General features: G+C 45.2%; 2 protein-coding genes across 6 annotated transcripts in view; one reads left to right on the top strand and one right to left on the bottom strand.

Annotated features, from left to right (window-relative positions):
- Positions 1 to 4,904: 4,904 nt before the first annotated feature.
- On the bottom strand, positions 4,905 to 20,910 carry UBFD1 (ubiquitin family domain containing 1). Of its 3 annotated transcripts, XM_045542792.1 has the most exons (8): positions 20,504 to 20,731; positions 19,992 to 20,321; positions 18,863 to 19,071; positions 15,649 to 15,714; positions 15,395 to 15,500; positions 14,031 to 14,101; positions 11,427 to 11,509; positions 9,600 to 9,903 (listed from the first exon to the last, which is right to left on the bottom strand). In XM_045542792.1, exons 1-7 carry the CDS (start codon positions 20,526 to 20,528, stop codon positions 11,429 to 11,431), a joined length of 888 nt encoding a protein of 295 aa, XP_045398748.1. In that variant the 5' UTR covers positions 20,529 to 20,731; the 3' UTR covers positions 9,600 to 9,903; positions 11,427 to 11,428. The 3 variants fall into 3 exon arrangements, with proteins under 3 accessions (XP_045398747.1, XP_045398748.1, XP_045398749.1); XM_045542791.1 differs by lacking the exons at positions 9,600 to 9,903; positions 14,031 to 14,101 and adding an exon at positions 4,905 to 8,884 and having other exon boundaries at positions 20,504 to 20,910; XM_045542793.1 differs by lacking the exon at positions 14,031 to 14,101 and having other exon boundaries at positions 20,504 to 20,725.
- EARS2 (glutamyl-tRNA synthetase 2, mitochondrial) overlaps positions 20,902 to 25,706 on the top strand; it is an 18,157-nt gene continuing 13,352 nt past the window's right edge. For 2 of the 3 annotated variants that reach the window (XM_045542789.1, XM_045542788.1), the window contains exons 1-2: positions 20,914 to 21,070; positions 24,779 to 24,934. In XM_045542789.1, the coding sequence (XP_045398745.1) occupies positions 20,932 to 21,070; positions 24,779 to 24,934 (295 nt within the window). In that variant the 5' untranslated portion in view covers positions 20,914 to 20,931. Of the gene's footprint in view, positions 21,071 to 24,778; positions 24,935 to 25,706 lie in introns of all 3 variants that reach the window. The other variant, XM_045542787.1, reaches the window with a different exon arrangement.

The following is a 25,706-nucleotide window of genomic DNA, read 5'->3' as shown; positions in this document are numbered from 1 at the left end:
TATTCATGATAAAAAGACTTTTTGCTTCAAAAAACATTTTTTTTTGCTTCCATTAGCTTATTAGCTGTATCAGCTGATATCAGCATGTGGGACTAATTTTTCGTGCCTGTGCTAAGGATTCCTTTCCAAATTAATAGAATTTAATGGTTTTGGAGGATGGGAGGTTCTTTCCTCCTGGAAGGTCAGTTTGCTATTGTGTGTTTGTTATACTTGAGCATCGATTCTGCCCCTTTTATTCTTAGCACTGTGTTAGTGTGGGGTTGATGTAGTAACGTGTATGTCTTGCCTGGCTCTGCATGAGATTTAGTTTGAGTCATATAAAGTTATTGTTCTTTTACTGAAATTTCTGGTTTGTAGGGGAGGGGGTAACCAAGGGCCTTGTCGTAAGCAAGCAGTGTCATCTAGGCAGAGGGACTGAGGTAAGGGACCCTCACAGCAGAGAATCTCACAGCTGAGGGATGAGGAGGTGGAAGGACTGGAGTCAGCTCCAAGGTCGGGTCCATGTTCACATCTGCTTTCCTCCTGAGGTACCCAGTGTTGCTGATTACTTGTGTGGCGCTCTAGAGTTATTCCAGACATATTCCCTCCTTTTCCATAGTAGAGAGAAATACGCTGTTATATTGAACCTTCTTTTTGACTTAAGGTATCTTTGAAAACTGCTAAATTGGACTATAGGAGCTTCCTCATTCTTTTTACAACTGCATTTTTCTTTTTTTTTGGAGACAGAGATAGGACAACTTCATGGGAAATGTGAAGCTAGAAAGGATTGGAGGGAAAAAACAAAAGACATTTTTTGGATAATTGGACTGTATCTATCTAGGTGATAAGACAATGTTAAATTTCTTAGATATAATAATAATATTATATATATACAGCGGTTAGAATAACCTCAGGAAACAATATTTAGGAGTAACATGTCTTCAGCTGACTTTCAAATGGTTCAGAAAAAAATCAAAAACAATAGCAAAATGTTAACTGATATAAGGTGATGTATATATGTGTATTCACTGTACTATTTCAACTGTCTGAAATTTGTCAAAAAGTTGGGAGAAAATTCAACATGATACATGTAACAAGTTAGTGTATTAATGACATATAATTGGATATCCAGCAATGAGATTGGTTGAATAGAAATGACTTTATATGGTGACATGGAAAGACTAGTATTTCAAGTGAAAATAAACAGTACAATCCCATTTATATAAAACATTCCAAAATGTTAATGATCATTACCCAGATATATCTATATGCAGCTAGCTTATTTTTGTTAATATTTCCTAAATTATAAATAATGTATAATAAATGAAAAATAGAAGTAATGTTTAAAAATATGTGAAAACTGTGGCAGTAGCTCAGCAGAAGCTGAGGACATCGGGAAAGGCTTTAACGGGCAGCGAAGCCTGAGCAGAATCTCTAAGGCTGTGCAGGAGTTAGCTGCGTGGGAAAGGCAAGGGCAGCAGCAAGTGCAGAAATGAGGTGGGCCATGAGCTAGTTCAGCTTGGGATATTGCTAGAACGTGAAATGCGTCGGGTGGGCTTGCGTGTGCTAGATGTGGCTGGCGTCAGGCCACAAAGGAGGACTTCAGTCTGGTTAAGGAACTTGTCAGTAGTGCCACTACAGGACTGTCTGCAGGGGAGGGACAGATGGATCCGAGACCAATCACTGGTAGCTACCCAAAGGGTGGACTGACGGGGATGAACTCGTTGGTTACAGGAAGAGCCCATGGGAAAAATGCAGACTTGGAGGTTGGGATAAAGAGAGATGGAATGGAAGGAGATTTCTGGGAATAAAAATGGCAGAAAATGATCAGGTGAAAAAGGAAATGAGTCTAGGATATCTCCCAAATTTACTGCTTGGGCTACTGGTACTGAGTGAGTTGCTGTCTAAAACAGGGAATAAAGGACAATCAGATTTGAATAGGATATAATTTCAGTTTGGGACATGTTGACTTCAAGGTGTTTGTGGGATGCCCAAGCAGGCGACAGACAGGAACAACTCAGGAAAAATGTCAAGCTGGGAGTGGGGTCAGTGTTTGTGAGGTGCTTCCCCAGGGCTGGTTCTCTCCTCCGGCTGAGTTCCCACTGCGGACTCCTCACTCCCTCACTCGGATGAGTGACTTAGGAGGGAATAACTGACCCTCTCCAGGATGGACCTTTATATACTTAAGCCTAATATGAATTCTTCTTCCTTCAGGGGTGGGTCAGAGCTAGGGTTGAGAAGCCAGGAGAACTGAGAGAGAGACCGCCCTGTATCACTTCAAATTTCTTTATCAAGTGCATGTATTACTGTTTTAATTCTTTAAATGATAGCCAATTAATAAAACCAATTTAAAAATTAACTTTATTAAAAAAGTTAATTAAGTCAATAAACAAATACCAAAATTCAAAGTTTAAAAAAGCAACTCACAAACACATATTAGTGCCCTTAAGACATATTGCCTAATAAGGGGGGAGGGGGAGGGGAGGGGTAAAACCTACCCAGCAGGTACAATGAACACTATTTGGGTGATGGGCACACCAATAGTCCTGACGTTAGCATTATAAAAGCTATCCATGAGGCTGGGCACGGTGGCTCATGCCTGTAATCCTAGCCCTCTGGGAGGCGAGGCGGGTGGATCGCTCGCGGTCAGGAGTTCAAGACCAGCCTGAGTGAGACCCCGTCTCTACTAAAAATAGAAAGAAATTTATCTGGACAACTAAAAGTATATATAGAAAAAATTAGCCGGGCATGGTGGCGCATGCCTGTAGTCCCAGCTACTCGGGAGGCTGAGGCAGTAGGATCGCTTAAGCCCAGGAGTCTGAGGTTGCTGTGAGCTAGGCTGACGCCACAGCACTCACTCTAGCCCGGGCAACAAAGTGAGACTCTGTCTCAAAAAAAAAAAAAAAAAAAAGCTATCCATGTAACAAAAACATTTGTACCCCCTTAATATTTTGAAATTTTAAAAAAGTCTAAATTGAGATGTGCTCTAAGTATAAAATACAAAACTGGATTTTAAAGATGGTACAGAATAGAATCTCGTTTACAATTTATATGTAGAAATGATATTATAATTCTGTTAAATATGTTAAAATTTTTTTAAAAAGACACATAGCAAAACCAAGGAAAGAAAAAATTTGAAACCAAATAAAGTACTGAATTCTTTCCTAAATTCTCAAGTATCAGGCACATCTGGGTTCTGAATTGTAGGCTCACTCACTGACAGGCATGTGACACTGGCTAAGTCACTTCTCTGAGCCTATGATTTCCTCCAGTGGGTAAAGTGGGAGTAACAGAAGGGATATGGTACAGTGCCGACAACATAATGCACGCAACATAATTTGGTGCAGTGTCTGGAACACGGCAAGACACAGTGAAGGAGGTGATGTTTCGGGACCTGAATGCAGCACGTTTAGAATGAGCACCTGGTGGATAGAGTCCCATTCTTCACTCCAAGGAGATGCCTGCTAAAATATTCACTCGTGAAATGTCACATTATCTGCATGTCTGTCAAATGTCACAGCAAAATAAAGTGTGTGTGTATCTAAAGAAAGAGAAAACAAATGTGGTTAACATTTTAACAACTAGTAAACCTAGGTGAAAGGTATGAATGTTGTAGCATGTTTCAACTTTCTGTATGTTTGAAAATTTTCAAAACAAGGGAAAAATGGTGAAATATTTCATATTAGATAAGGGCAAAGGGTAAAAACAGAAGCAAGAAACTTGAAAATTAGGAGTTATAAAATGGGGCAAACGATGAGGAAAAAGGTGTATCAGGAGAAGAAGAGGGGCTAACACGGCTTCAGAACAAAAATATCCTTGATAAACTAGGCAAAGCCAGAGGGGACAGAATCCCAGCTGAGAGCAGCCAAGTGGCGTTGGGCAGCAGTCTCCTGGGTGTGAAGTAGCTCAACCTCCTAAAGCATGGCTGGGCTAAACAGAACTCTCAGGCAAAAAGCAGGAAGAAGTCATCACCTCTTGCTCTAAGGACTGTCTGGTTGATGGGGTCCCTGTTGTAGAAAGGATTCTGTTACTTACCTACAGTTGAGAAAATGCCAGACATCTCAACAAATATGGTAAGATACTCAGACTAGAGTTTATCTCATTCTCCATTCAGAGGAGAGTCAACCAACCTATTAGTTTTAAGATGCCTGAAATAATCCTTCAGAATTGGGATAAAATCCGCAAGTATCCTCTTTACAGACAGAAGATTCTCTAGGTGGGCATCAGCCAATGTATAGCATGTGGCACAATCCCACCCAGTTCCTCTCTCTCATGTCGGATTCTTAAGAATCTGGCAGTGTTGTTCCAGGATTATGAGGTACTGGGAAAATGGAAAAGAACTCACCCATCCCCGCCCCTTGCCAGGAAGGAGAAGTGAGACCAGAACTTTCAGAACATTTACCAAGTAGAGGGGAGAGGAGAAGGGGTCTAATGGGAGTGGTGCTGGGTCAGAACCAGTTCTGACAAACCATCACTCTTCATACCAAGGATTCCGTTCTTGGCCCATTTTTGGTAACAGATTTTCTCCTTCCCCATTCTTGGGTCTTTGTAGCTTGTGGCTAAACTGTAGCCCCATTCTCAGTGTTTTATTAAACATGTCCTTAAAAGCTAAATGGCCAGCTGAGGCTACATAAGGCACCCAGTCAGGTGGAAGGACAGGGAGGCAGCTTCCCTTCTCTGGCCTTGGAGGCCAGGGCCAAGGAGGAGGGCTGCCCCCAGCAGGAGCGTGGCTCACAGTCAAGTTGCTCACCTTGATTAATAGAGTAAATATCAACTGTTTTCAGCAGAGAATAAAGTTGGATATACTTAAAGCCAATTAAATAAGAGCACAACTGCCAAACAGGGCTCCGGACCCAGTTCCAAATGTTGGTCAATCCCCAGCATGGATTAGGCGCATGAAAAATTGGAAGGAAAAGGAGACGCAATTAATTATCAAACTTTAATTGATAGACTAATCTTACAGGATAAACAATAAGACAGCTAGTCAAGGTTACACTTTAAAAAAAAAAAAAAATCCAGCAGCGCAAATCTAATAGACTAAATACGTTCATCTCCTCCCAAACAGGCATTTGATTTAAAAACAGAAACCAGAACAGAGCGTACACCACAAGGAAACATGGTACTTACATTTACTGTCAAATAATTCTGCAGAACTCTTTAAAAAAGAAAAAGAAAGAGGTTCTTAGAAATCTAGAAAGCAGTAGAACCACCCAGCCTGGCAGGTAAATCTACCAGATGTTCTGCACATCAGAGGGCTCCTGACTGCCTGTAACTTCAGAAAGGCCTCGAGGCCCTATTAAGAGGAAACAGGCGCCAATGCTAACTGGAGATGACTTTATCACAAAGCCTTAAGACAAAGGGACCATCCTTTTCCAAGACAACAAGCATGAACAGTGGCAAGGAGCGAGAGAAAGACGGCTCCCTCAGCGGATGGGTGGAAAGAAGGCCTGCCCTTGCACAGCCCTTGGCACACTGAATCCATTCCCTGTCCCTTCCCTGCCCCTGGCAAAGAAAGGGTGGGCCAAGTGCAAGAGCCCAGAGCGCTCCTCCAGGCACATGGTTAAGAAAGAAGAGGAAAACAAGCCCCTTCTGGGTGAAATATGGCAACTCTTCTGAGATGTGGCAACGTGGCAATTAATCTCTTTGGCCCTCATAAGGTAAAGCAGCAACTAAGGAGCCTACTGAGGGCCTCACCTGGGACCCTACTATGACCACAAGATTATAACAAAGTGCATCCTTACTTAGCTCAGTTAAACTTTCTTTAAAAAGAGCTAACGCTACTTGCAAAAGGCCCATCTTGGATTAAAATACTTAATACCAAGGAGTTCCAGCAACTCATGAGTCTTTCTAAATTCTCTGATTTGACTGTCTGAAACAGCTGACGGGGACTGGGCTCAGCAGGGATTATACTGTCATATTATTCTGCCAAGGTGCCTCAGGCAGGGAAAGAAAGGCATGATGTCTGTGAGCAAAGACCTGCAGGAGGATCACCGGAACAAATTCTGTAAAAGAAAGAAGCCCATCAGCAAGCTCAGACAGGTGTCCAACACGGAAGAGCTAGCAGCCTCCTCGACCACTGGGGCAGTGGGTGGGCCAGCCCTCGACCTCTAGCTACAGGTAACACTGTTAGAGTCCCTCTCCCGGAACCAGCTCTTCCTCTATCCACAGCATGCCCTCTGCCACAGTGACGGAAAGATCCGGTCCCCTCGGACAGTGAAGAAATTGTACAGAAATAATCCTGAGGAAAAAAATAAACACTGTGATGCTACCTAAGGGGAAAGAGTATTTCAATTTGCTTACACAGTATTTAGTCAGCACACTCCAGACTGTAAGAAATACATGAAGAGACTGCTCGTGGGACCGAGTGACAAAATAGTGAATACTGCTGTGACCCAGACACAGACCTGAAACACTTCTCCCAGTGGCTTCTGACGCGGTCTACCTCTCCTCTCCTGAGAGCTTCCAGAGCAGGGTCTTCCACGCAGACAGGGCGAGGAGCCAGAGCTCAAGACGGCCGGAGCAGAGTCTGTGAGCTCCGGGAAGCCATGCTCAAACGGCTCCGTGGGAAAAGGTGTCATTTATGTTATTGATATATAATATTTCGAAGTAAGGAAAAAAGCACCATTGTACTTAAAAATAAAAAGGCTCACACAGGCTTTGGTCCTCCTGAAATGACACCAGCCTGAGTGAGAAGCGGTTGGCCCTCGGGGAGCGGGGAGACGATGGAAAATGCTGGAAAACGTGCTCTCGCTGGGAGGAAGGGCTGTCGCATGGGGAGCCGCCAGAGCAGGGCAAGTGAGGGGAATGGGAGGAGGGGCCGCGGGGAGCAGCAAGGCCAGTCTGGGGACGGAGATGCCCGCTTGAGAGCTCAAAAGTGGGTGTGCGGCACTATCAAAACAAGTCTCTAGGACTGGGGTGTTGGCAAACAGAGGGGGCAGTATTCGAACCGAGATGATGCTCTCCTTGCTATTAATACATATCATTTCCTCCATAGACCTGTCACCCATAGAGGGAGGCTTGCACAAGTAGCAAAGAAGCACTCTTTTCCCCAGGAACTGCAGGCCAACAAGGACAGAAAAGCTGCAATGACCACTCCTTTTTCAAGGGATGAAAAACAGGCAGTTTCTTGGATGCTGCACTTCACATGTATACTTATGCCCCCAAAAAAGCAAAGAGTAGATTTTCCTGCTCAGATGCAGAACTTGGCACTGACTACACCACAGAAAGCAAGAGTCTGTCTACGTGGGCTGGATTCCTGAACTACAGCTTAGAAGGGAAGGGCACAGAATATCATCATTAACTGGCTCACAAGGAACAGTCATCTTAGGCGAATACATGCTAATACGTTTCACAGAATGAGGAGTAACAGCCTAGAATCCAAAATGTGAAGTTTGGAAGATTTCTCGCCAAATTGTACTATGAGAGCCTGCAACCAGTGAGAGGAGAATTGCAAAGACAGCAGCAGAGAAACAGCAAACAGCACAAAGGATATCGTTCACCAAGAGACTTTCCCTCATTTCAGAGTCACTCAAGCCAGAAGGAGATGGACAGAAGTTCACGTGTACAAACAACAAAAGGGGTAAAAAACCAGAAGAGGGTGAGCTAATCATGAAAGCAATTTATCCCACTTTCGTTGTTCGAATGACAGTGGCCAACCCACTAAGACAGATGTCTTCTTACGGAGGAAGGCAGCATCTCTGAACCTGGGATAAAGGACACTTGAACTTAATGCATGAGCAGAAGGGCCAAATGGAGAAGCATAATTGAAATAACCATTGGACTGCTTAAGAATTTCTTGAAAACTTCCAAAGAAAGAAGGTATCTGGATCTGTGGTTATGTGGCGGTATAAACTATCTCCTACCTGGCTCCTCCTTGAAGAGGCCTTTGTCTGCCTGGGAGCTGGGGCTTTCGAGCAACACAGCCCAGGCACACCCATGCCAGGCTGGGCCTCAAAGCCAAGCTCAGTGAGGGCTGCAGACCAGCCGTGGAGCTCCCCAGAGATGGGGGCCCACAGGGCAAGACGTTTAGACAGGAGTCACTGTGAGATACTCTGCTGCTCAACAAACACCACAGCAAGTGTGAGAGCTCCCTGACAAAGACCAAAGACCTCTTCCTCTCCCACCGTGCATTCACAAGCAGCAGCAGCACGGCAGGAGGGAGCCCAGGAGAGGAAGCGTTGATGAGGTACTAAAAGAGGAACTGACATCTTTGGGTTTTTAAAACAAAAACTAATATCTAGGAAGTGAGAAAATGAAAAAAGGGAAAGAATTAAATCTGAATCAATGGATAGAAATATATGGCTTACTAACCCCCCCATTTCGCATACAATTTTATATGAAAAAGGAAAAAAATACAACCCAACTCATCACAATGCAGTCCAAATGTTTGCAACCAAAGATTTATGAAAATATTTCAGTTGAAATCACTTAAAAAAAAAAACCAGAAAGCTTTTGATCGTTCCCTTCTCAACATAATTGGCAGATCTACTCTCAAACACACTTAAGAGTATTCCACACAACATGTTCGGAAGTCAAATTTATTGATTTCTACCGTTTTAACTTTAAAAATGGTATGAAGCTGACTGCAAGAAAGGGAACCGGTGATTTTAAGTTAAAATTAAGCTAATGGTGAAAGTACATCACCTCTGGCTTCAGTCACCACATCACCTTAGATTGAATATAGATTTGATTTTGAACAAAGTTCCAGAACTCTGAAATCCAGGGATGCTGCAGGCCTCTCCCGGCAATGTCCTTCACTTTGGGTCAGTCTCCTGGGCCAGAGGTGAAAGTGCTTTCAAAAATACTGCCATTTCCCCAGCACAGTGTCTTTGATTGCATCCACATATTGAGTTGGAACCCAGTACACCCAGTAGTAAGAGGCTTCCGTGGGGCCCAACTGAAACGCCTGGAAGGGAAAAAGGAAAACCAAGCGGTACTTCAGAGATTGGGAGACCAAGCAGGCAGAACAACAAACAAGGGGGAGGGTTGGGAAGTGAATTAATTAAAAAGGGAAGAAAACAAAAAAAAACTGTGCACATGGGGAACAGTCTCCTAACAGGTCAAAAAAGAAAAAAAAAAAGTGGTCATTAAGCATAGGCAACTCTAAAGCAGCAGTTGTCCAACTTGAGTTATCAGAACCATCCAGAAGGCTTGCTGAGACACAGATCAGCAGGCTCCACCCCTTGGCATTTCTGATTTGGAAGGTCTGGGGATAGGGCCTGAGACTCTTTTAACAAGCTCCCAGGTGATGCAGCACTGCTGATCCGGAGATCACGGTTTGAGAACCACTGCCCTAGAAAACCTGTCACACATGCACAAGGAAACAGGTGTGAATGTTCAAAGCAGCAGTCAGAAACGATAAAAATCTGGCAACAACCTACATACCCAGCAGTAAGGGAATGCAGAATTTAAAGTGATGTGGTCTATTCATACAAATACTGAAGTATTTTTCTATAAAGGTATGGACTAGATCCACATGGATCTGGAGTTAATAGCAATCATTCATAATGTCGAATCAAAAAAAAAGCAGGTTGTAGAACGATACATACCATGATACCATTTATGAAAACTGAAACAACACAAAACGATACTTGATCTTGTTCATGGATACATGTGTAAATAAAAGCAGGGACAGATGGGAAGGACACACATGACACATAACACGTAACTGGTAACAGGGGAAGGGGAAGACAGTGGGGACGTCGTCACTGTTGGGAAATTTTATTTCTTTTATTTAAAAAAATGTAAATCAAGTTACAAAATATTTACAATTGTCATTTCTCGGTGATGGATATATGGGTTTGTGATAGTATTATTCTCTGTCCTTTTCTGTATTTTTTAAACATTTCTCTAAAAATGAAAAAGCACAGCCACACTTTTGGAATTGTGAATTGTGACACATTAATCTAGCTAGAGAAACAGCATCTGTGAAAAGAGGGAAGTAAACGCTTTCATTAGGACAAAGGTAAAGGTGCTACTTAATGGTGTCTAGAAAGAAGGGGGCTATTAGAACCACCCTCTGCCAGAAAGGACTCCAGAGTGAAATGACTATTGCATCTAAATACTAAGCCATTACCCATCCACACCAATTCCTTCAAAGATGTCTAAAATGGTCCACTCAACTTGTCTGTAATCCCTACCACCAGGCAGCTTGAAAACTGGGGCTGCAAACCTTACAGGGCCAAACTAGCAGCACAAATGATTTAAAAAGGAGTTAAGGGGCCCAGCTAAAATTATTAAAATCCAACTATTAAAGCAGAAAAATAACTGAAGCAAGTCAAACAAATCTGTGTGTAATCCTTGTTTTAAAGACCAGAGAGAGCAGGGGTGGAAGTGCTGCCAGAGCACCTGAAAGATGCCCCAATGATGTCCTCGTTGCTCCCAGGAGCCCCACAGCCAGGGGACTGTACTCTCAGCCATGGCCTTGTGGCCGTGCCACTGAGGGGACAGGCACTGACAGGGCAGAAGGGGGACAGGGCTGGCTCCCCTAGCCCACCCCACTTAGCGCCCCTTTGACTGATTTCTCCTATAGCAACAGGATCTTCCAACACAACCCTCTGCCCTGCACTTGGTACCACCAACCCACAGGTCAAAACACTAGCTGTTTCTTCTCTCTGGGATGGGACCGATGTAGCTACATCGCTATAGGCTGGATGCTGAAAAACCTGCCTCCTCAGATGGAGAATGGCAGACAGCCCCATCCTCACACTCCAAATGCTCAGGTCACGTCCCTGTCTAGCACCTTCAGAGTTCAAGTCGCTCAACTTCATTGTTAAAGTGTCTCCTCCAAACAGTGCTGGGAAAATAGAAACTTTGCCTAAGCTGCTCACTTCATCAGACCACTGAATTCTTTGCTTTGTTCTGCACAGACTTGCAGAATGCCTCCAAACATTCTGTCCTGGGAAGGAGCAGCCTGTTGTCTGCAGAGAGGATGCTATGCAGAACAGAGGCTTCACAGACCCCTTCCTCAACACAGGGTCCTTGGCCACCCAACGGGCACAGCCTGGGAAGAGCAGGACCACTACAGAAGGGAAACTGCCTGGTGTCCTCACCAACGCCATGGCAGGGGGGAGGTTTTGTTTATACAGGCAACACAAAATTTAAAATGAAAATCCACAAGCCATTCCTCCTCTTTATGTTTATTCTCCTGCTCTAAAAACAAAATATTACAAATGAGAGGGAGGCAAAGAGACATTTCTAAAAGGGATAAAAAACAACCCCCTTTAAAGTGGTGGAAGATGTATTGAGGGGATTTGCAAAATAGAACTAAGAATAGGGCCATGGATCAAGTTCTAAGTAGATGAAGAAAATGTGAGGGTCTTAAAACAGTGCATCTTCGGAAGACTGAGTTTTCCCTTCACTTAAAAAAGCTCAGTTAAAAATCCATTCCCTGCGAGATGAAGCAGAAGGAGTCTAGAGAGAGGCCAGACTCAGCCGGCGCTACTTACCATCATATGATAGTCTTCATGTCCTTCGATAGGTTCACTGACCACATTTTTAATGGAGCCCATGGGCAATTTCTCAGTCCGCTCTAAGTTGAGAGGGATTACAGTGATTATTCAAAGCCCCTCCTGTTCTAACTCCTCTCATTCAGCAGTCCCTTGTCAGGGCTGGTGGCCGTGGGATCTACAGTCAAGTGACTGGCACCATGCCCTCTAGGGACGATAGGACAGGATTTTCTGATCAAGTGCACCTAGAGCCCTGCGTGGGAGCTGGGAACTCCTTCGAAGCAAATGGGAAACAAGATTTGGCAATGATATAGTAAAGGTCTCTGAGAGTGGATATACTGTCCCTGACATTATTTTTTAAAGTCTGATGGTTAAAAATACCCAAGAAACCCTTTGTAACCTTTTTACCCAAGCCCAGTGTTGGCTAAGGTCTTGGGTGCCTGGGACAGGGAGAGTCAGGAGGCCTAAGAATAAAGAGGTAAGCGTGTTCCCCTGTGGCTCTGACAAGGAGAGGGGAAAGCCTGGCTTGAGGACTAGTTTCCATCCCGTGATCCTGCTCCCTTGCCCCCTTCCCCCTCCCCGGGTCCCCCCACCCCTCCATAGTCACACATTTTATGCAGTTCTCTGGAAACATTTATAACCTCTTGTGATCAACACTTGAGATACCATTGATGATATGGGATAGAAGACATCTTGAGGCAAGTGTAAAGATGGCAGGTGAGAAAAAGGAGCAGCAAGGGATGCCTGGAGTGAGATGGGACTGCTGGGAGTGAGCCAAGGACAGCGGGACTGGGTGTGAGGCACCTGCACGACAGGAAATGGCCACCCGGAAGCAGCAGACATTTCAGGTACAGGGGACGTTCTCAGCAAACAGTTAAATCAAGTTGAAAAAAAACTCATTACAGCCTTCACAGAAAGAAAAGTCAAGAAAGGGAGAATCTGAAAATAGGTCAGTTGACAAAACAGACTAGGAATTTAGAGACCTGGGTTCTGGTCTAGCTGGTGACTTAAGACATTTTACTCCCATTTGGTCTCTAAAAAAAACTGGGGTCAGGGAGAAGGGACCTGAAAATGTAAGTTTAGGTTTTGACTTTTAGTGGCTTTAAAACAGCGGTCTCCAGGCAGGACCTGACCAGCAGCTGTCTTTAAGCCTGAAATTTTTAAAATTTTTCATGTTGAAACATCTGGAGATTTCACATAAAAATACAGATTTCTGGCTTCTCTTGAAAACTTCTAAGACTTGACAATCCTGGACGCACATTCCTACTCCCTAGATTAGACTATCCGCTACGTTACAGCCCCTACAATCAGGGAACACACTCTCCCCTGGCAGCCTCACACATTCACGTTTCCTCCCTGGAGCTTGTTCTTACTGCTCTGCTGTGTTTGAGGCTGTCAGTGCTGCCGCCTCCCACGCAAGCTGGCACAGAGTTTAAGCCGAGTAGTAGCCCTTGAGGGACACTTACTCAGCAAAGTGCCCGCAGAGAGGCCAACCAGCTGCTGGGATGGTCACTGCACAGCACAGCAGCTTCTTGCCAGCAGAAAGATGAAGCCAGTGGCTACTAGCCAACTCCCAGAACAAGCTGTCCTCCTACATGTACTTATGACACTCAGGTGACAGGACTCCTGGGCAAGTGGGAAGAATGCCTGCCCCCTGGGCTCCAGAGGTTCACTGGTCTGGGTGGGAAGGAAAATCTCAGCCTTGGTCAACCTTGGAAGACATGAGAAGTTCATGGCCATGCTCCCCAACAAGGCTGGTGAGGAGACCTTCACTAACTCAGAAGCCCCAACACATCAAGCTTTATCTAGAGCTCTGCCTTCAGGCCAAAGCAAGAAGGTGGCTGCTCCTACTAGCTAAAATAAAGCCTCCAACAGAGGTTCAGAAGGTTCTTGTTCTATCAGTCTCTGCAGTTATGATGTGTTCCCTACACAACTTCATAACACAAAAATATTCCCTGAGGAACCAGCAAGCACTTAGAGACTTAGTCCCCCATCTACAGCCTCCTGCCCATACCTATCCTCCTGGCAATATCTTCCCAGATCAGCCTTAGCAACTGCCTTAGACTGCCCACAAGCAAAAGTAGAAGTCTAGCAAGAGGCGGGAAGTCTATGCATTTCAGCAAGTGAACGCAATGAGAGAGAACTAAGCAAAATCATCTGCAAAGTCCGGAGGCCAGGTAGCTAACTACTGACAAGGGGGATGATGGGACAGGCTCTGCAGAAGAGAATGATCCAGCAAAGGGTTCAATGACCCTTGGAAAAACTGGGGAAACCCTTAAATATTTTGCAAAACTTGCTTTGACCATGCGGTTAGAGTTGAATGTGAAGTAAAGAATATAGCAAGTTATCATAAAATTGTTAGAAGACTCAAGTGTTTTTGGCATTTCAATCTTTGTTCATTTTAAGGTCCAGCATAGGTTTTGAAAAATAAGAAACTTGTTTTTGTGTTTTAGATGACAAAAGTCTCACTCCCCACCATCCCTGCCCCGATTATTTTCCGTAAAACTTTGGTCCCATTTTAAGTGGAGTCATACTAAATGGCCTGTCCCTGAAACCAATTAACCTCAGAGGATGGGACCCCCTATACTTCTCTGTAGCATTTACCTCGAACACTGAATACCTACAGTGCTGGCCAGAAACAGGTGAATTAGGCATGTTCGGTTCCCTCCAGGAATCTAACAGGGGGACAGACAAGTCAGAGAGTAATGAGTGAGTGCTCTAGGGATATAAATGGAGCGCTCTATGAACAGAAGCGGCAGCAATTCATTTGGAGGGTGGGGTAGATATCAGGGAAGGCTTCATTAGAAGAGGACATTTAAGTAGGGCCTTGGAAGATTTTATTAATAACAAGGAATGGGAAGAAGACATTCCCGGGGAGGGCACAGCATGAGCAAAGACAAGGAGCTGTGCAAAGCATGTTGGGAAGGTCAGGGAGTGGTGCGGCTGAAATACACAGGGGAAACAGGGCAAACAAGACAGGAAGCTAGGTCGAAAATTGAAACTGGGGCTCATTGTTGAGAACATGGAACACTGTGGTTAGGCAATTGAACTTGGCCTTAAAGAGCCAAAAGTTTTTGAGCACAGGAACCAGTGACAAAAAGTGGTATGCAAGATGGACAGGACAGAAGAAAACACAGAGGGGGCAGGGAAACAGGTTAGCGTGCTTTGAACAGACCAAGTTTAAAGATGCAAGGAGCCTCAACTGGCACAATAGCATGGCAAAGAAAGGGACAGACAATTCTGGAGTGTAATTAACAGGACTTTGTAACCATCTGGGGGAAAGGAGAGAGAGGACAGTCAGACACTTCCCAGCAAACAGCAAGGCTGGTCAAATACCGTGCAGGGGTGGAGCGGACAGAGGACAACCAGGCAGGGAGGGAAAGGCAGGTTCCTAGGCAGCAGGTAGGAAGCCTTCACCTATGACAGGGTCAAACTCTGACCTACAGGGGCCAGGCAGGTGACATAAATGAATGAAGCTGGCTATGTATAAAATACACGGGACCACAAAGACTGTAGCCCACTGGAAACCACTACTTGGCTCTACTGTGAGAATGCCATGTGAGAACGCAGGCCCCAAATGGCCAGATCATTTGATTTTTTTCAAGAGAAGCCAAAAAAATCAGATTAAGTGAAATCTCCCGATTTTTATACATTGTGTGTAATCCCATAAAACCCTTATCTGAGGACCAGACCTGGCCCTTGGGCCACACGTTTGGGACCTCTGATTTTGTATGCAACTGAAGAGCCAACGTTCCATGGACTGGCCCTGAGATTAGACCAAAAAGAACAGGGAAAAGGGTTCAAACAAAAGGCGAGCATCTAAAAGCAAATTCCAAAGCCAGAAGCACGCAAAGCACAGTGGAGAGAGAGAGGTTTGAGAATGAGGAGCAGAGTCGCACTCAGGAAGGAGAGTGCTGCTAGGTGCCGGAGGCAGGCAGCGAGCCAGGAGGAGGAGGGGGATAACGTACCTTTAGTGCCGATCCACAGCTGGTCTTGCTCTAGCTTAAAGGTGAGTCTCACTTTTCCTCCGGACTTATTGTACATGCCAGACAAGGGTACCGCCGGCAGGCGCTCCTGGAGGCACAAGAAGAGCATGGTAAGAAGTGGAGGGACAGTCAGAATAAAAGGGACAGGACTCGAGGTCACGATTACAGGAATCTCAGGAAGTCAGAAGTTGGGAATGGCTCGTTTTCAGAATGTTCACAAAGAAATCCCAGCTTACCTGGGCACCCTTAACAGACGGCATCACATCTTCAGGCTTGCCTTTATCCAACACTTTCCTGTGTTGCTATAACATAAATCAGAAGAGAGAATGAAATGAAAACAGTTGACTACACTTGAGTCATGTTACTATTCCTCTGAAATATAGGATGAAGAAAGCCTTCCTGTTTTGATTCAAAAGCTTTTAATGTCTACAGACTATGGGTCTTTCGATACTGTAGAGCAGTGCTGCCCAGCAGAACTTTCTGCAGTGACAGAAGTGTTCTATACTGTGCTAGCCACTATACACTTGTGACTATTAAGCACTTGAAATGTGGCTACTATGACTGAGGAACTGATTTCTTAATTTTGTTTAATTTTAATCAGCCACATGTAGCTACCATATTAGATATCAAAGTTCTAGAGCAAAATAGGATTTCCAGATTGCCCTTCTCCCCCTCAAAAAAACATCACCACTGAAAGGATTAAACAGCAAGCTGCAGAAAGCCACAAACGGTGTTGCTCCCCTGGCAGGGAGAAAATGGCAGCCACTTCCGTCAACCGAAACTCCTCAAGAATACAACAAGATGCTGGTAATCAGCCTAAATGCCTAGAAGGGGCAGTTCGTCAACAAATGGAGATGAAGCCCATCGCAGAAATCTTCTCCACTGCCCTACCCTCAACCCCAGCTACACAGAAAGTGTGAAGAGCCACCATTCCAAACAGAAATGCTGATTACTCTATAACCTGACATTAAGAAGCCTCTAACTCTACCCCCGCCCAACCCTGAGGACTTGGAGGCAGCCCATTAAGGGTTCTAAGGTCATGACTCCCTAAAACAGCTCTCTTGCCTAGGCCAAATGCCCGAGTCTTGTCTCCTCTCCCTGTGTCTTTTTTTTCTTTGAGACAGAGTCTTGCTCCATCACCCTGGGTAGAGTGCCGTGGCGTCATCACAGCTCACTACAACCTCAGATTCCTGGGCTCAAGCTATCCTCTTGCCTCAGTCTCCCAACTACAGCCTCTTGGGACTACAGGTGTGCACCATGATGCCCAGCTAATTTATCTATTTTTTAGTAGAGATGGGGTCTTGCTCTTGCTCAGGTTGGTCTCGAACTCCTGACCTCAAGCCATCCTCCCACCTCGGCTAGGATTATAGGTGTCAGCCACCCCACTGGCCTCTCCATCTCTGTCTTCATAGATACAGTCATGGCTTGGTGAAGCTCAAACCATGGGGCAATGAATGAGTAAAGGGTAAAAATTTAATCAAATTTGATCACCAGGTGGCCATGAGCCAGCCCAAAGCCTCATTGGCATGGCAGAAACCCTCTGGTAGGAATAAACTCAACACTGCCAGGCTGCTAGCAGCAGAGAGTCACTCCAGACATCAGCCCCAGATTCCTTAACAAGCCGATAAATAGCAAAGGGACTGTATCCCTCATTAGGCCATGTTATGCCTCATAACTGGCATCAGTGCAACAGAGCAGCATAGGTTGGAAGATTTTGAGTCATATCTTACAAGTACCTTTTGAAGAATTTTCCTTGCACTGTGAAGAATAGTTCTAGGCCTGCTAAGCTACCATTAGTAACTCAAACCCTGTGTTTAAGAGGCATGTTATGCTCCAAGGGTGTGACCAGTGGGAACACTCACTGACATCTGACATGCTCACAGTTGACTACTTCACACATGTGGCAGTGAAAGCCAGGAAAATGGAAAGAAGCTCAATCAGTTATAAAATATTATGACGCAATGTAAGGGTGAAAAGTGCCTAAATAAACACCTTTTAGATGTCAATATACGTTTACAATCCGTTTTCTGAAATCTTATAGACAGATGTTTTGGACTTTAGTGTTTTAGGGGTTTTATAACGATAATATAGCTTTAAAATACATAATAACCTCCATGGGGTCTGGGGCAGCACCTTGTCAGCAAATACATTAATATTTCTATAGCAAGGCTGGGCAAGGTGACTCACACCTGTAATCCCAGAATTTTGGGAGGCTGAGACAGGAGGATCACTTGAGGCCAGGAATTTAGGACCAGCCGGGGCAACATAGGGAGACCCCATCTCTAAAAAAAAAAAACAACCTGAAAAATAGCCAGGCATGTTAGCATGCACCTATAGTCATAACTACTCAGGAATCTGAGGTAGGAGAATCACTTGAGCTATGATCATGTGACTGCATTCCAGCCTGGGTGACAGAGTGAGACCCTGTCTCTTAAGAAAACTTTTTTTCTATAGCAAAACATGAATACTCACACTAATTCTGGTAAGGTTTTGTTGCCAAATTTATAAACACACTTTTAATTTTCACACCACTTTTGGGTTCTGGAAGCACACACAGATGATACGGATCTATAAACCCAAATGGTGTCCTTCTTCCAGTGTTGGTCATGTATCTTAGTGCTCATGGTCACTAAAACCATGTTGGTTTAAGTTCATCTACTCTACTCAGGACACAGGTTTAGTTGAGAACACCTGTTTTCCTAGAACTACAAAGAAGGGCTAGGAGGCAGCAATGAGTAGGATTAGCTGGGTGATAGGAACCTAAGTGATGATTCGTCCAACCTGTTCCTTCTATAGCAAAATAATCTCACTCTTCCTAATTATAAAAAGAATTTTAATGGCTATAATGAGCATAAAACAAGACTGGATCTCTTCCATCCAAAACAAGCAACAGAAAACGTGAAAAATCAGGCCCTTATTTCAAGGAGCATGAAGACAAAAAAAAAAAAAAAAAATCAGTGTAGTTATTTTCCTACTCAGCTTCATTTGGCTTCCTGAAATGCTCAGTTTTAGAGGAACCTCTGAAAGTTTTTGATTTCCATGCCTATCCAAAACCAGGCTTGTTGATTTGAGGGAAGCCACAAACCAAAATACAAATGTAAGCACTTATCCAGAATGAGGGCTTACTTGTAGTACTGCATTTTGCTCTGGCACTAAATAGAAGAGAGAAACCCACATCTGATTCCTTTCAACACCTGGTCTGAAGCCTCCCTTTACCAAGGCCTTATCCTAAAGTAGGTAGACTTGAGACACACTGACCCGCCAGATGAGACAAAGTTGCAAATCTCAGGTAGTTGTCACCTCCACTCTGCCGCACCCAACTGCTGCCATAAATTTCCATCATGGGCCCTGTCCAAAAAGGAGCTTATTCTAGGGAGAATATAACCAGCCAAGGCTCAAGAGGACAAAGCCTCAAATTTCTCAGGACCAACAAGCACACAACGGACTCACTTTCTGCCGGCAGAGAGGCTCCTTCTTGTTCTCTTCGGCCTTTGCATCCTGTTGCGCAGCATCTTTGGGTGTGTTTACTGCTAAAACATCATTTATCGTGGAGCCAACCACCATGATCTTGGCCCCACTGGTCACTTTTATCTCTCTCAATGTCTTATCCTCGGGGACGAGTCCCTTATACATGACTTTCTGCATGGCAGGAGGGAGACCTTGGGAAAAGGTAGAGGGTAGACAGTGAAAGAATGGAACAAAAAGCCCTATGGACTGTGCACAGCCCTTCTGTAATAGACCAGTAAGTGACCATTGGCTCTACCACCTATTAGCTTTGTAAACTTGGGCAATGTACACCCTTTGAGGCTCAACTTCCAGAACTTCATAAAAGCGATGAGAGTAGATCCTTCTGTACAGACTTGTTATAAGGATTAAGAGACAAGACAAATATAGAGCATTTAGTGTGGCGCCTGGTATTCCATAATTGTTCAATAAATACTAGCTCTCATTCTTTCCAAGTTACTCCTCAATCATCTGATTACTCAAACATTAAGTGAGAATCCACAGGCATCAGGAATACAGAAACCAATACAAAGTTCCTATTCTTATGGACCTCACAGGCTACATGTACGTAGAAAGCTCAAAACAAATCATTTCAGATGGCACAGCACTATAAAGATAAAATTCAGAAATATCAACAAATGTGAAGGGCCAGCATGATAGTTAATAGCAATGTTTCCTAAACTTCCCTCATGAAAATCACCTAAGATGTTTGCTAAAAATAAATCCCTGGCTACCTCCCAGACCCACTGAATCAGAATCTCCTGGGGAAGAGCCTAGGAGCTGTAAATTTAACGAGGGCCTTAGGTGATTTTTTTTATTAGAGATGCTAGGGCAACATTAGTGAGAAGCTCAGGCTAATTGTCAGTCCTGGCCTTGAATCCTAGCTCAGCCACTGACAATCTCTATGATCTTAGATCTCTTTCCCCATCTTAGTAATAATGGGCATTCAAGTATCCTTCGGAAGATTGAGGGAACTGATGGAAGGAAGCGGTCAGTACAGTGCCTAGCATGGTCTAAGCACTAGGAATGAACAAGCGCAGTGGGTAAGGCTGGCTGTCAGCGCCTCGGGGATTACCTGTAATCGAGTGAATCTTCTGTTTTAGCTCGGAGCCTGTGCTATCCAAGGGGAACTTCACGTCGTGCTTGGTCTTATTCCAGATGATCTTCAGGTCCACCAGCTCCCTGCCTGCGCCGCCGCCCGCGTCCTCGCCATTGCTGACCGAGGCCTGGGCCGCGGGGTCCCCAGGGGGCTGGGCCGGGGCCGGCTGCAGGCTGCCTCGCTCGGCGCAGGAGTCCTCGGCCGCCGCCCCCGCCGCTGCTTCGGCCTCTACGCAGTTGAGGGGCCGCGCGGGCGCCTCGGTCGCTACCGTCTCGGCCTCCGTGTCCATGCCAGGTTCCTCCATGCCTGCAAGGGGGTTAGGGGGTGGGCGCTCGCCGCGGGCTGGGCCTGGGACCGGACTCTGCCCGGGCGCCGCCGGACCACTACTCCCGAGCCACGCTCCTCCCTCCAGAGCCAGGCCGCATCCCCCGACGCATCGCCCGCAACCTCGGCCCCAGCCAGGCGCCCGCCACCCCCTCCGCACTCACCATCCGGGGCCCCGGCCGCCGCCATGATGATTGTGTACAACACCCACCACTCCCGCAGAGGCCGCTGGGAAGAAGCGAGCTGCCTGAGATTGGCCCCCGCTGCAGCCCCTAATCTCTCACAGCCTGGCCGGAAACAGGTGGAGGTTTCTATGGAGACCCGCCTCCTCCGCTTCCCCGGCCCGGCCCCTGCCACGCTTTAGCTTTCCCGAGCCGAGGGGGGCGGGTCCGGGAAATCGCCCGCTCATGGGCTCTGCCCCCTGGTGGCTGAGTGGGGCCGCCGCCGTCCAGGGGGGCGTGGGCTTTAGCGCCAGGAGGCCTGCGACTTTAAGGGGCGGGGCTGCTCTCGCTGTGGCGGAGGCGCATTGGCTGGGAGGTGTCGCCGGAAGTGACGCAAGGCAAAGCCCTCGACGTGTGTGGCGCCAACCCACATGGCGGCTCTCCTGAAGAAGCTGCTGCGGCGCGGCAGGCCCTGGGCAGCCTTGGGCTGCCGGGTGGGACGGCGCGAAGCCAGCCTGGGCGCTGATCCCGCGGGTGCGGTGCGAGTACGGTTCGCCCCTAGTCCCACAGGTAAACTTGGTGGACGTGCCGGTGCAGGCCGCAGCCCACGGTCTCGTCTCCGCCCCCTGGAATGTCCCCGAACGAATCCCTTCCGGTGGTGTCAGACCGGCCGGGTCGGCGGGCTGCGCGACCCCATTTTACAGAGGCAGAAACTGAGGTCCACGAGCGGAAGTGATTCACATTGCCAGGAATTTCTGTTGTTTGTACTAAAGCATTTCTTTCGTTCTCTTTGTTTTCATGCATCCGGTAAATGTGTGTTGAGCGTCAACTATGTGCCAGGTACTGTTGTAGGCACAGGGACACAGTGATTGTTGAGTAAATTAGGGCACCTGCTCTCAAGCCTACATTCTAGTGGCTGCAACAAACACCTATAAAAATAAGTGTAATTTTAGAGTCACGTGTCGTGTGGGAAACTAAGCAGGGTAGGAGACTAGGCTTCCGAAGGATGCTCAGGAAGGCCTTGCTGAACACATAACATTTGAGCTGAGAACGAAATGACAAGGAGCCAGTTATGTGAAGCCTCTAGAAGGAGCACTTTGGGCAAAGGAAATTGTAGGTGCAAAGGACCTGTGGTTATTGTTGTTGGGAGCTTAACAAGCCAGAGGGAGGCAGAGGGCCATTGTATAGCCTGTTGGAGATCTTGTCAAGGCCTCCCCACCAGTTTCCAACATTCTCTTCTTACCAAGGCTGTTTTCTGCTTTGACCACATGGAGCATGCCTTTTATTACAAACTTGGCCCCGCCCCGCGGCAGCACATAAGGATCTTTGTGGCAAGATCCCAGCTGTGCAAAGTGATAGGCTCTTTCTGGGCAGGCAGTATAGCATAGAACAGTGCTTTTCAAACCATCCATGGTGGAAAGCACTGGGTTTTAATTTACAATCAATTGTTCAATATTTGTATAAAGTTAATATAAGTGAATTACCAGAAAAATGAACATTTTGGAAACATACAAAATACAAACCATTTCTCTTTATTAGTTTCAACAGACATAAAATCACTCTTGTGAATTGGCTGTACGCTTCTAAACCTTTACTCTCGGTTTCTATGCCTGTTTGTGAACTGACAACAGATTCCAGACCAGCAGTGGACTGCGTACCCTTGCTTTGAGAGGGTATGTAGAATGCCAAGGTCTGGGACTGTCTGGACCCAAATTTGCCTTTGCCACGTCCTAGATGTGTAATTTGGGCAAATTAATGTATCTTTGCCTCGGTTTTACTATCTGTCAAACGGGGCTGATAAGAGCACCTGTCTCATTGTTTAAGCTCATTCAATTGAGCCACTTAGCAGGGTCTGGGGCACATAGAAAACACTTAATAAACAGCATCTACTACGATGATTACAATTTTCATTTATTTGTTGATTTGCAGGAAAAGCCCATATAGGAAATGCTGTTGACTATAAAAAAAAACAAAAGAATTATCAAGCACATAGATCTAATTATAGTAGCTAAAATTAATTGAGGGTTTACTTTGGTCAGCATTTAGACCTCACAGCAACCGCATAATAAGGAGGGTTCCTATTTTTTGCTTTTAATAATGCTGATAGATGAGGATATTGAAGCCCATGAAAGTTAAGTAGAGTTCCCAAGAGGTAGCAGATAGTAAATGGTGGATGCAGAATTTGAATCCAGGTGTATTCGATGTAAGAGGACGTGCTTTCAATTACTGAATTCAGGTGTATTTTACATAAGAGGACGTGCTTTCAATTACTGAATCCAGGTATATTTGACGTAAGAGGACTTGCTTTCAATTACTGAATCCAGGTGTATTTGATGTAAGAGGACATGCTTTCAATTATTGAATCCAGGTGTATTTGACGTAAGAGGACTTGCTTTCAATTACTGAATCCAGGTATATTTGACATAAGAGGACTTGCTTTCAATTACTGAATCCAGGTGTAATTGACGTAAGAGGACTTGCTTTCAGTTACTGAATCCAGGTGTAATTGATGTAAGAGGACGTGCTTTCAATTACTGAATCCAGGTGTAATTGACGTAAGAGGACCTGTTTTCAGTTACTGAATCCAGGTGTATTTGACGTAAGAGGACCTGTTTTCAATTACTGAATCCAGGTGTATTTGACGTAAGAGGACTTGCTTTCAATTACTGAATCCAGGTGTATTTGATGTAAGAGGACTTGCTTTCAATTACTGAATCCAGGTGTATTTGACGTAAGAGGACTTGCTTTCAATTACTGAACCCAGGTGTATTTGACGTAAGAGGATGTGCTTTCAATTACTGAACCCAGGTGTATTTGACGTAAGAGGATGTGCTTTCAATTACTGAATCCAGGTGTATTTGATGTAAGAGGACTTGCTTTCAATTACTGAATCCAGGTGTATTTGACGTAAGAGGACTTGCTTTCAATTACTGAATCCAGGTGTATTTGATGTAAGAGGACTTGCTTTCAATTACTGAATCCAGGTGTATTTGACGTAAGAGGACTTGCTTTCAATTACTGAATCCAGGTGTATTTGACGTAAGAGGACTTGCTTTCAATTACTGAATCCAGGTGTATTTGACGTAAGAGGACTTGCTTTCAATTACTGAATCCAGGTATATTTGACGTAAGAGGACTTGCTTTCAGTTACTGAATCCAGGTGTAACTGATGTAAGAGGACGTGCTTTCAATTACTGAATCCAGGTATATTTGACGTAAGAGGACTTGCTTTCAATTACTGAATCCAGGTATATTTGACGTAAGAGGACTTGCTTTCAATTACTGAATCCAGGTATATTTGACATAAGAGGACTTGCTTTCAATTACTGTCTTCTGTCTTGGGGACTCCAGGGACTTGGTGCCACAGAACACCACTGGTTTTGTGGTGGCCTTACAATAACTGGCCAAAGGTCACACATATAATCAGTGCTGGACCAGGGTCTGCCTGAACCCTGAAGAGCTTTTCCTCCCTTGTGCTGCCTCCTATACTTTGAAATGCAAATGAGCCCATTGTGGAGACTTAGGGCTGTGGGTTCGTCCAAGAAGATAAAATAAGGGGGCAGTGACAGCCCTGGGAAACTGCTAATTTTAAGTTTTCGGTCAGGAATAATGAAAAAATAAAATCTTAAGAGTTTAAACTCTAATGAAGAGAAATATAATGGAATCACTTACTACTTTTGGTGTTTAAAGCCAGTACTTGAATGTACATGGTCTGGGCTCCATGAGCCCCCTGGTCCCCTGTAACATGAAAATAAAAAACAAAATACCTGCGCTTAAATCAAAGTATACGATATGGATAGTCATGTACAGTGCATGCAGTACATATGCAAAATGTGATTTTATGGTATTTTAAATGTGTAATTATCTTTTTCCCCAGAGCACATCATTGAATTCAAGTAAGTTAAATGCATGTGTAATATGGCTTCAATGGATAATCCTCTGCATCTCTTCCTTTGAATGAAACTTGGCCTTTAGAAGGCCAAGTTTCGAAGTAGAGAAATGGGTGCAGTTGGAGCCTTTTTACAAAATGACATGCTCCAAAACCTGGGTAGTCTTCCACTTCCAGGATGAGGGATTAAACAAGTCAACCACCCAGCCCTCTTATGTGGCAGTTTGGCTGTCTGGATGCTGGCTGGAAAGATGGGACAGGGGCAGCTGTTTCTTGGTCTTTGAAATTTGTTGGGACATTCTGTTATGAGCAGATCTTACTTGCCCTTCAGCTAAGGCCTGTTAGCTCATCTCCTCTGTCTTGTCTGAGCTGTTCTCTTGCTCTATTAGGCTTCTTACATCTGGGCGGCCTCCGCACAGCCCTGTACAACTATATCTTTGCCAAGAAGCACCGGGGGAGCTTCATCCTGAGGCTGGAGGACACAGATCAGACCCGCCTTGTGCCTGGGGCAGCGGAAAATATTGAAGACATGCTGGAGTGGGCAGGTGAGGCCGGCAGGGAACGGTCCCTTCTCCAGGGAATGAACAGGAAGTGGGGAAAGAAGCCTGTAGATCTTTTCCTGGGGTCAAGGGTAAAGAACAAGGAGTTCCTGGAGAAATGGGTCCATTTGTTCTACCTGGGGTGGCAGGTGCCACCAAAGCTCCAAGGCTGTTTGGAGATTCCTGTTCTCAAGTCCATTGCCTATAGGGGCCAGGCAGGAAATACAGGCCAAGTGGGCGCTGAAGAAGCTAGGCCTGTGGGGAGCAGGAGACAGCATGCCTTGTCCAAAGGTGGCAGCACCTCTGAGCTCCAGCTCGTTGTCCCTGTGTGGTGGGAATGCTGGCCCAGCTTGTCCAATCTTCTGAGTTCCAAGAGGAGCCACAAATCCAGATTTTTGGGATGAATACTTAACCATTGTTAAGTCTGGGTTCATATTTTTTTTAACCACATCGTATAAGCCAAACAAAACATGTGCAGCTTCTGAGGTTGATCTTCTTGTGGGAAGTTTAATCCTGAGGACAGTTAAGGTCAGGGAGAACAAGGAGAAGTGTGTTTGCCTTTCCTGAGTCAATAGTTGCTTACCTGTAGGGACAGGTATGACTAGGAAAGGTCAAGATCCCCAAAGAAAACTACCAAGACTATTTTGAAATGTGTACTCTAATCTCAGGTAAATTATTCATTAGACTCAGTTCCTAAAGGGCGGAAACTGATTTCATTTCTGTCTTCTGCCTTAGAAGGTTTTAGCAGATACTCGGTTGAAGTTTGTTGAATAAAAGA

Source organism: Lemur catta, chromosome 2 (genome assembly GCF_020740605.2).
Source record: "Lemur catta isolate mLemCat1 chromosome 2, mLemCat1.pri, whole genome shotgun sequence".
Lineage (NCBI taxonomy): Eukaryota > Metazoa > Chordata > Mammalia > Primates > Lemuridae > Lemur > Lemur catta.
The sequence above is the reverse complement of the archived record's forward strand: the minus strand, read 5'-3'. Positions and strand labels throughout refer to the sequence as shown.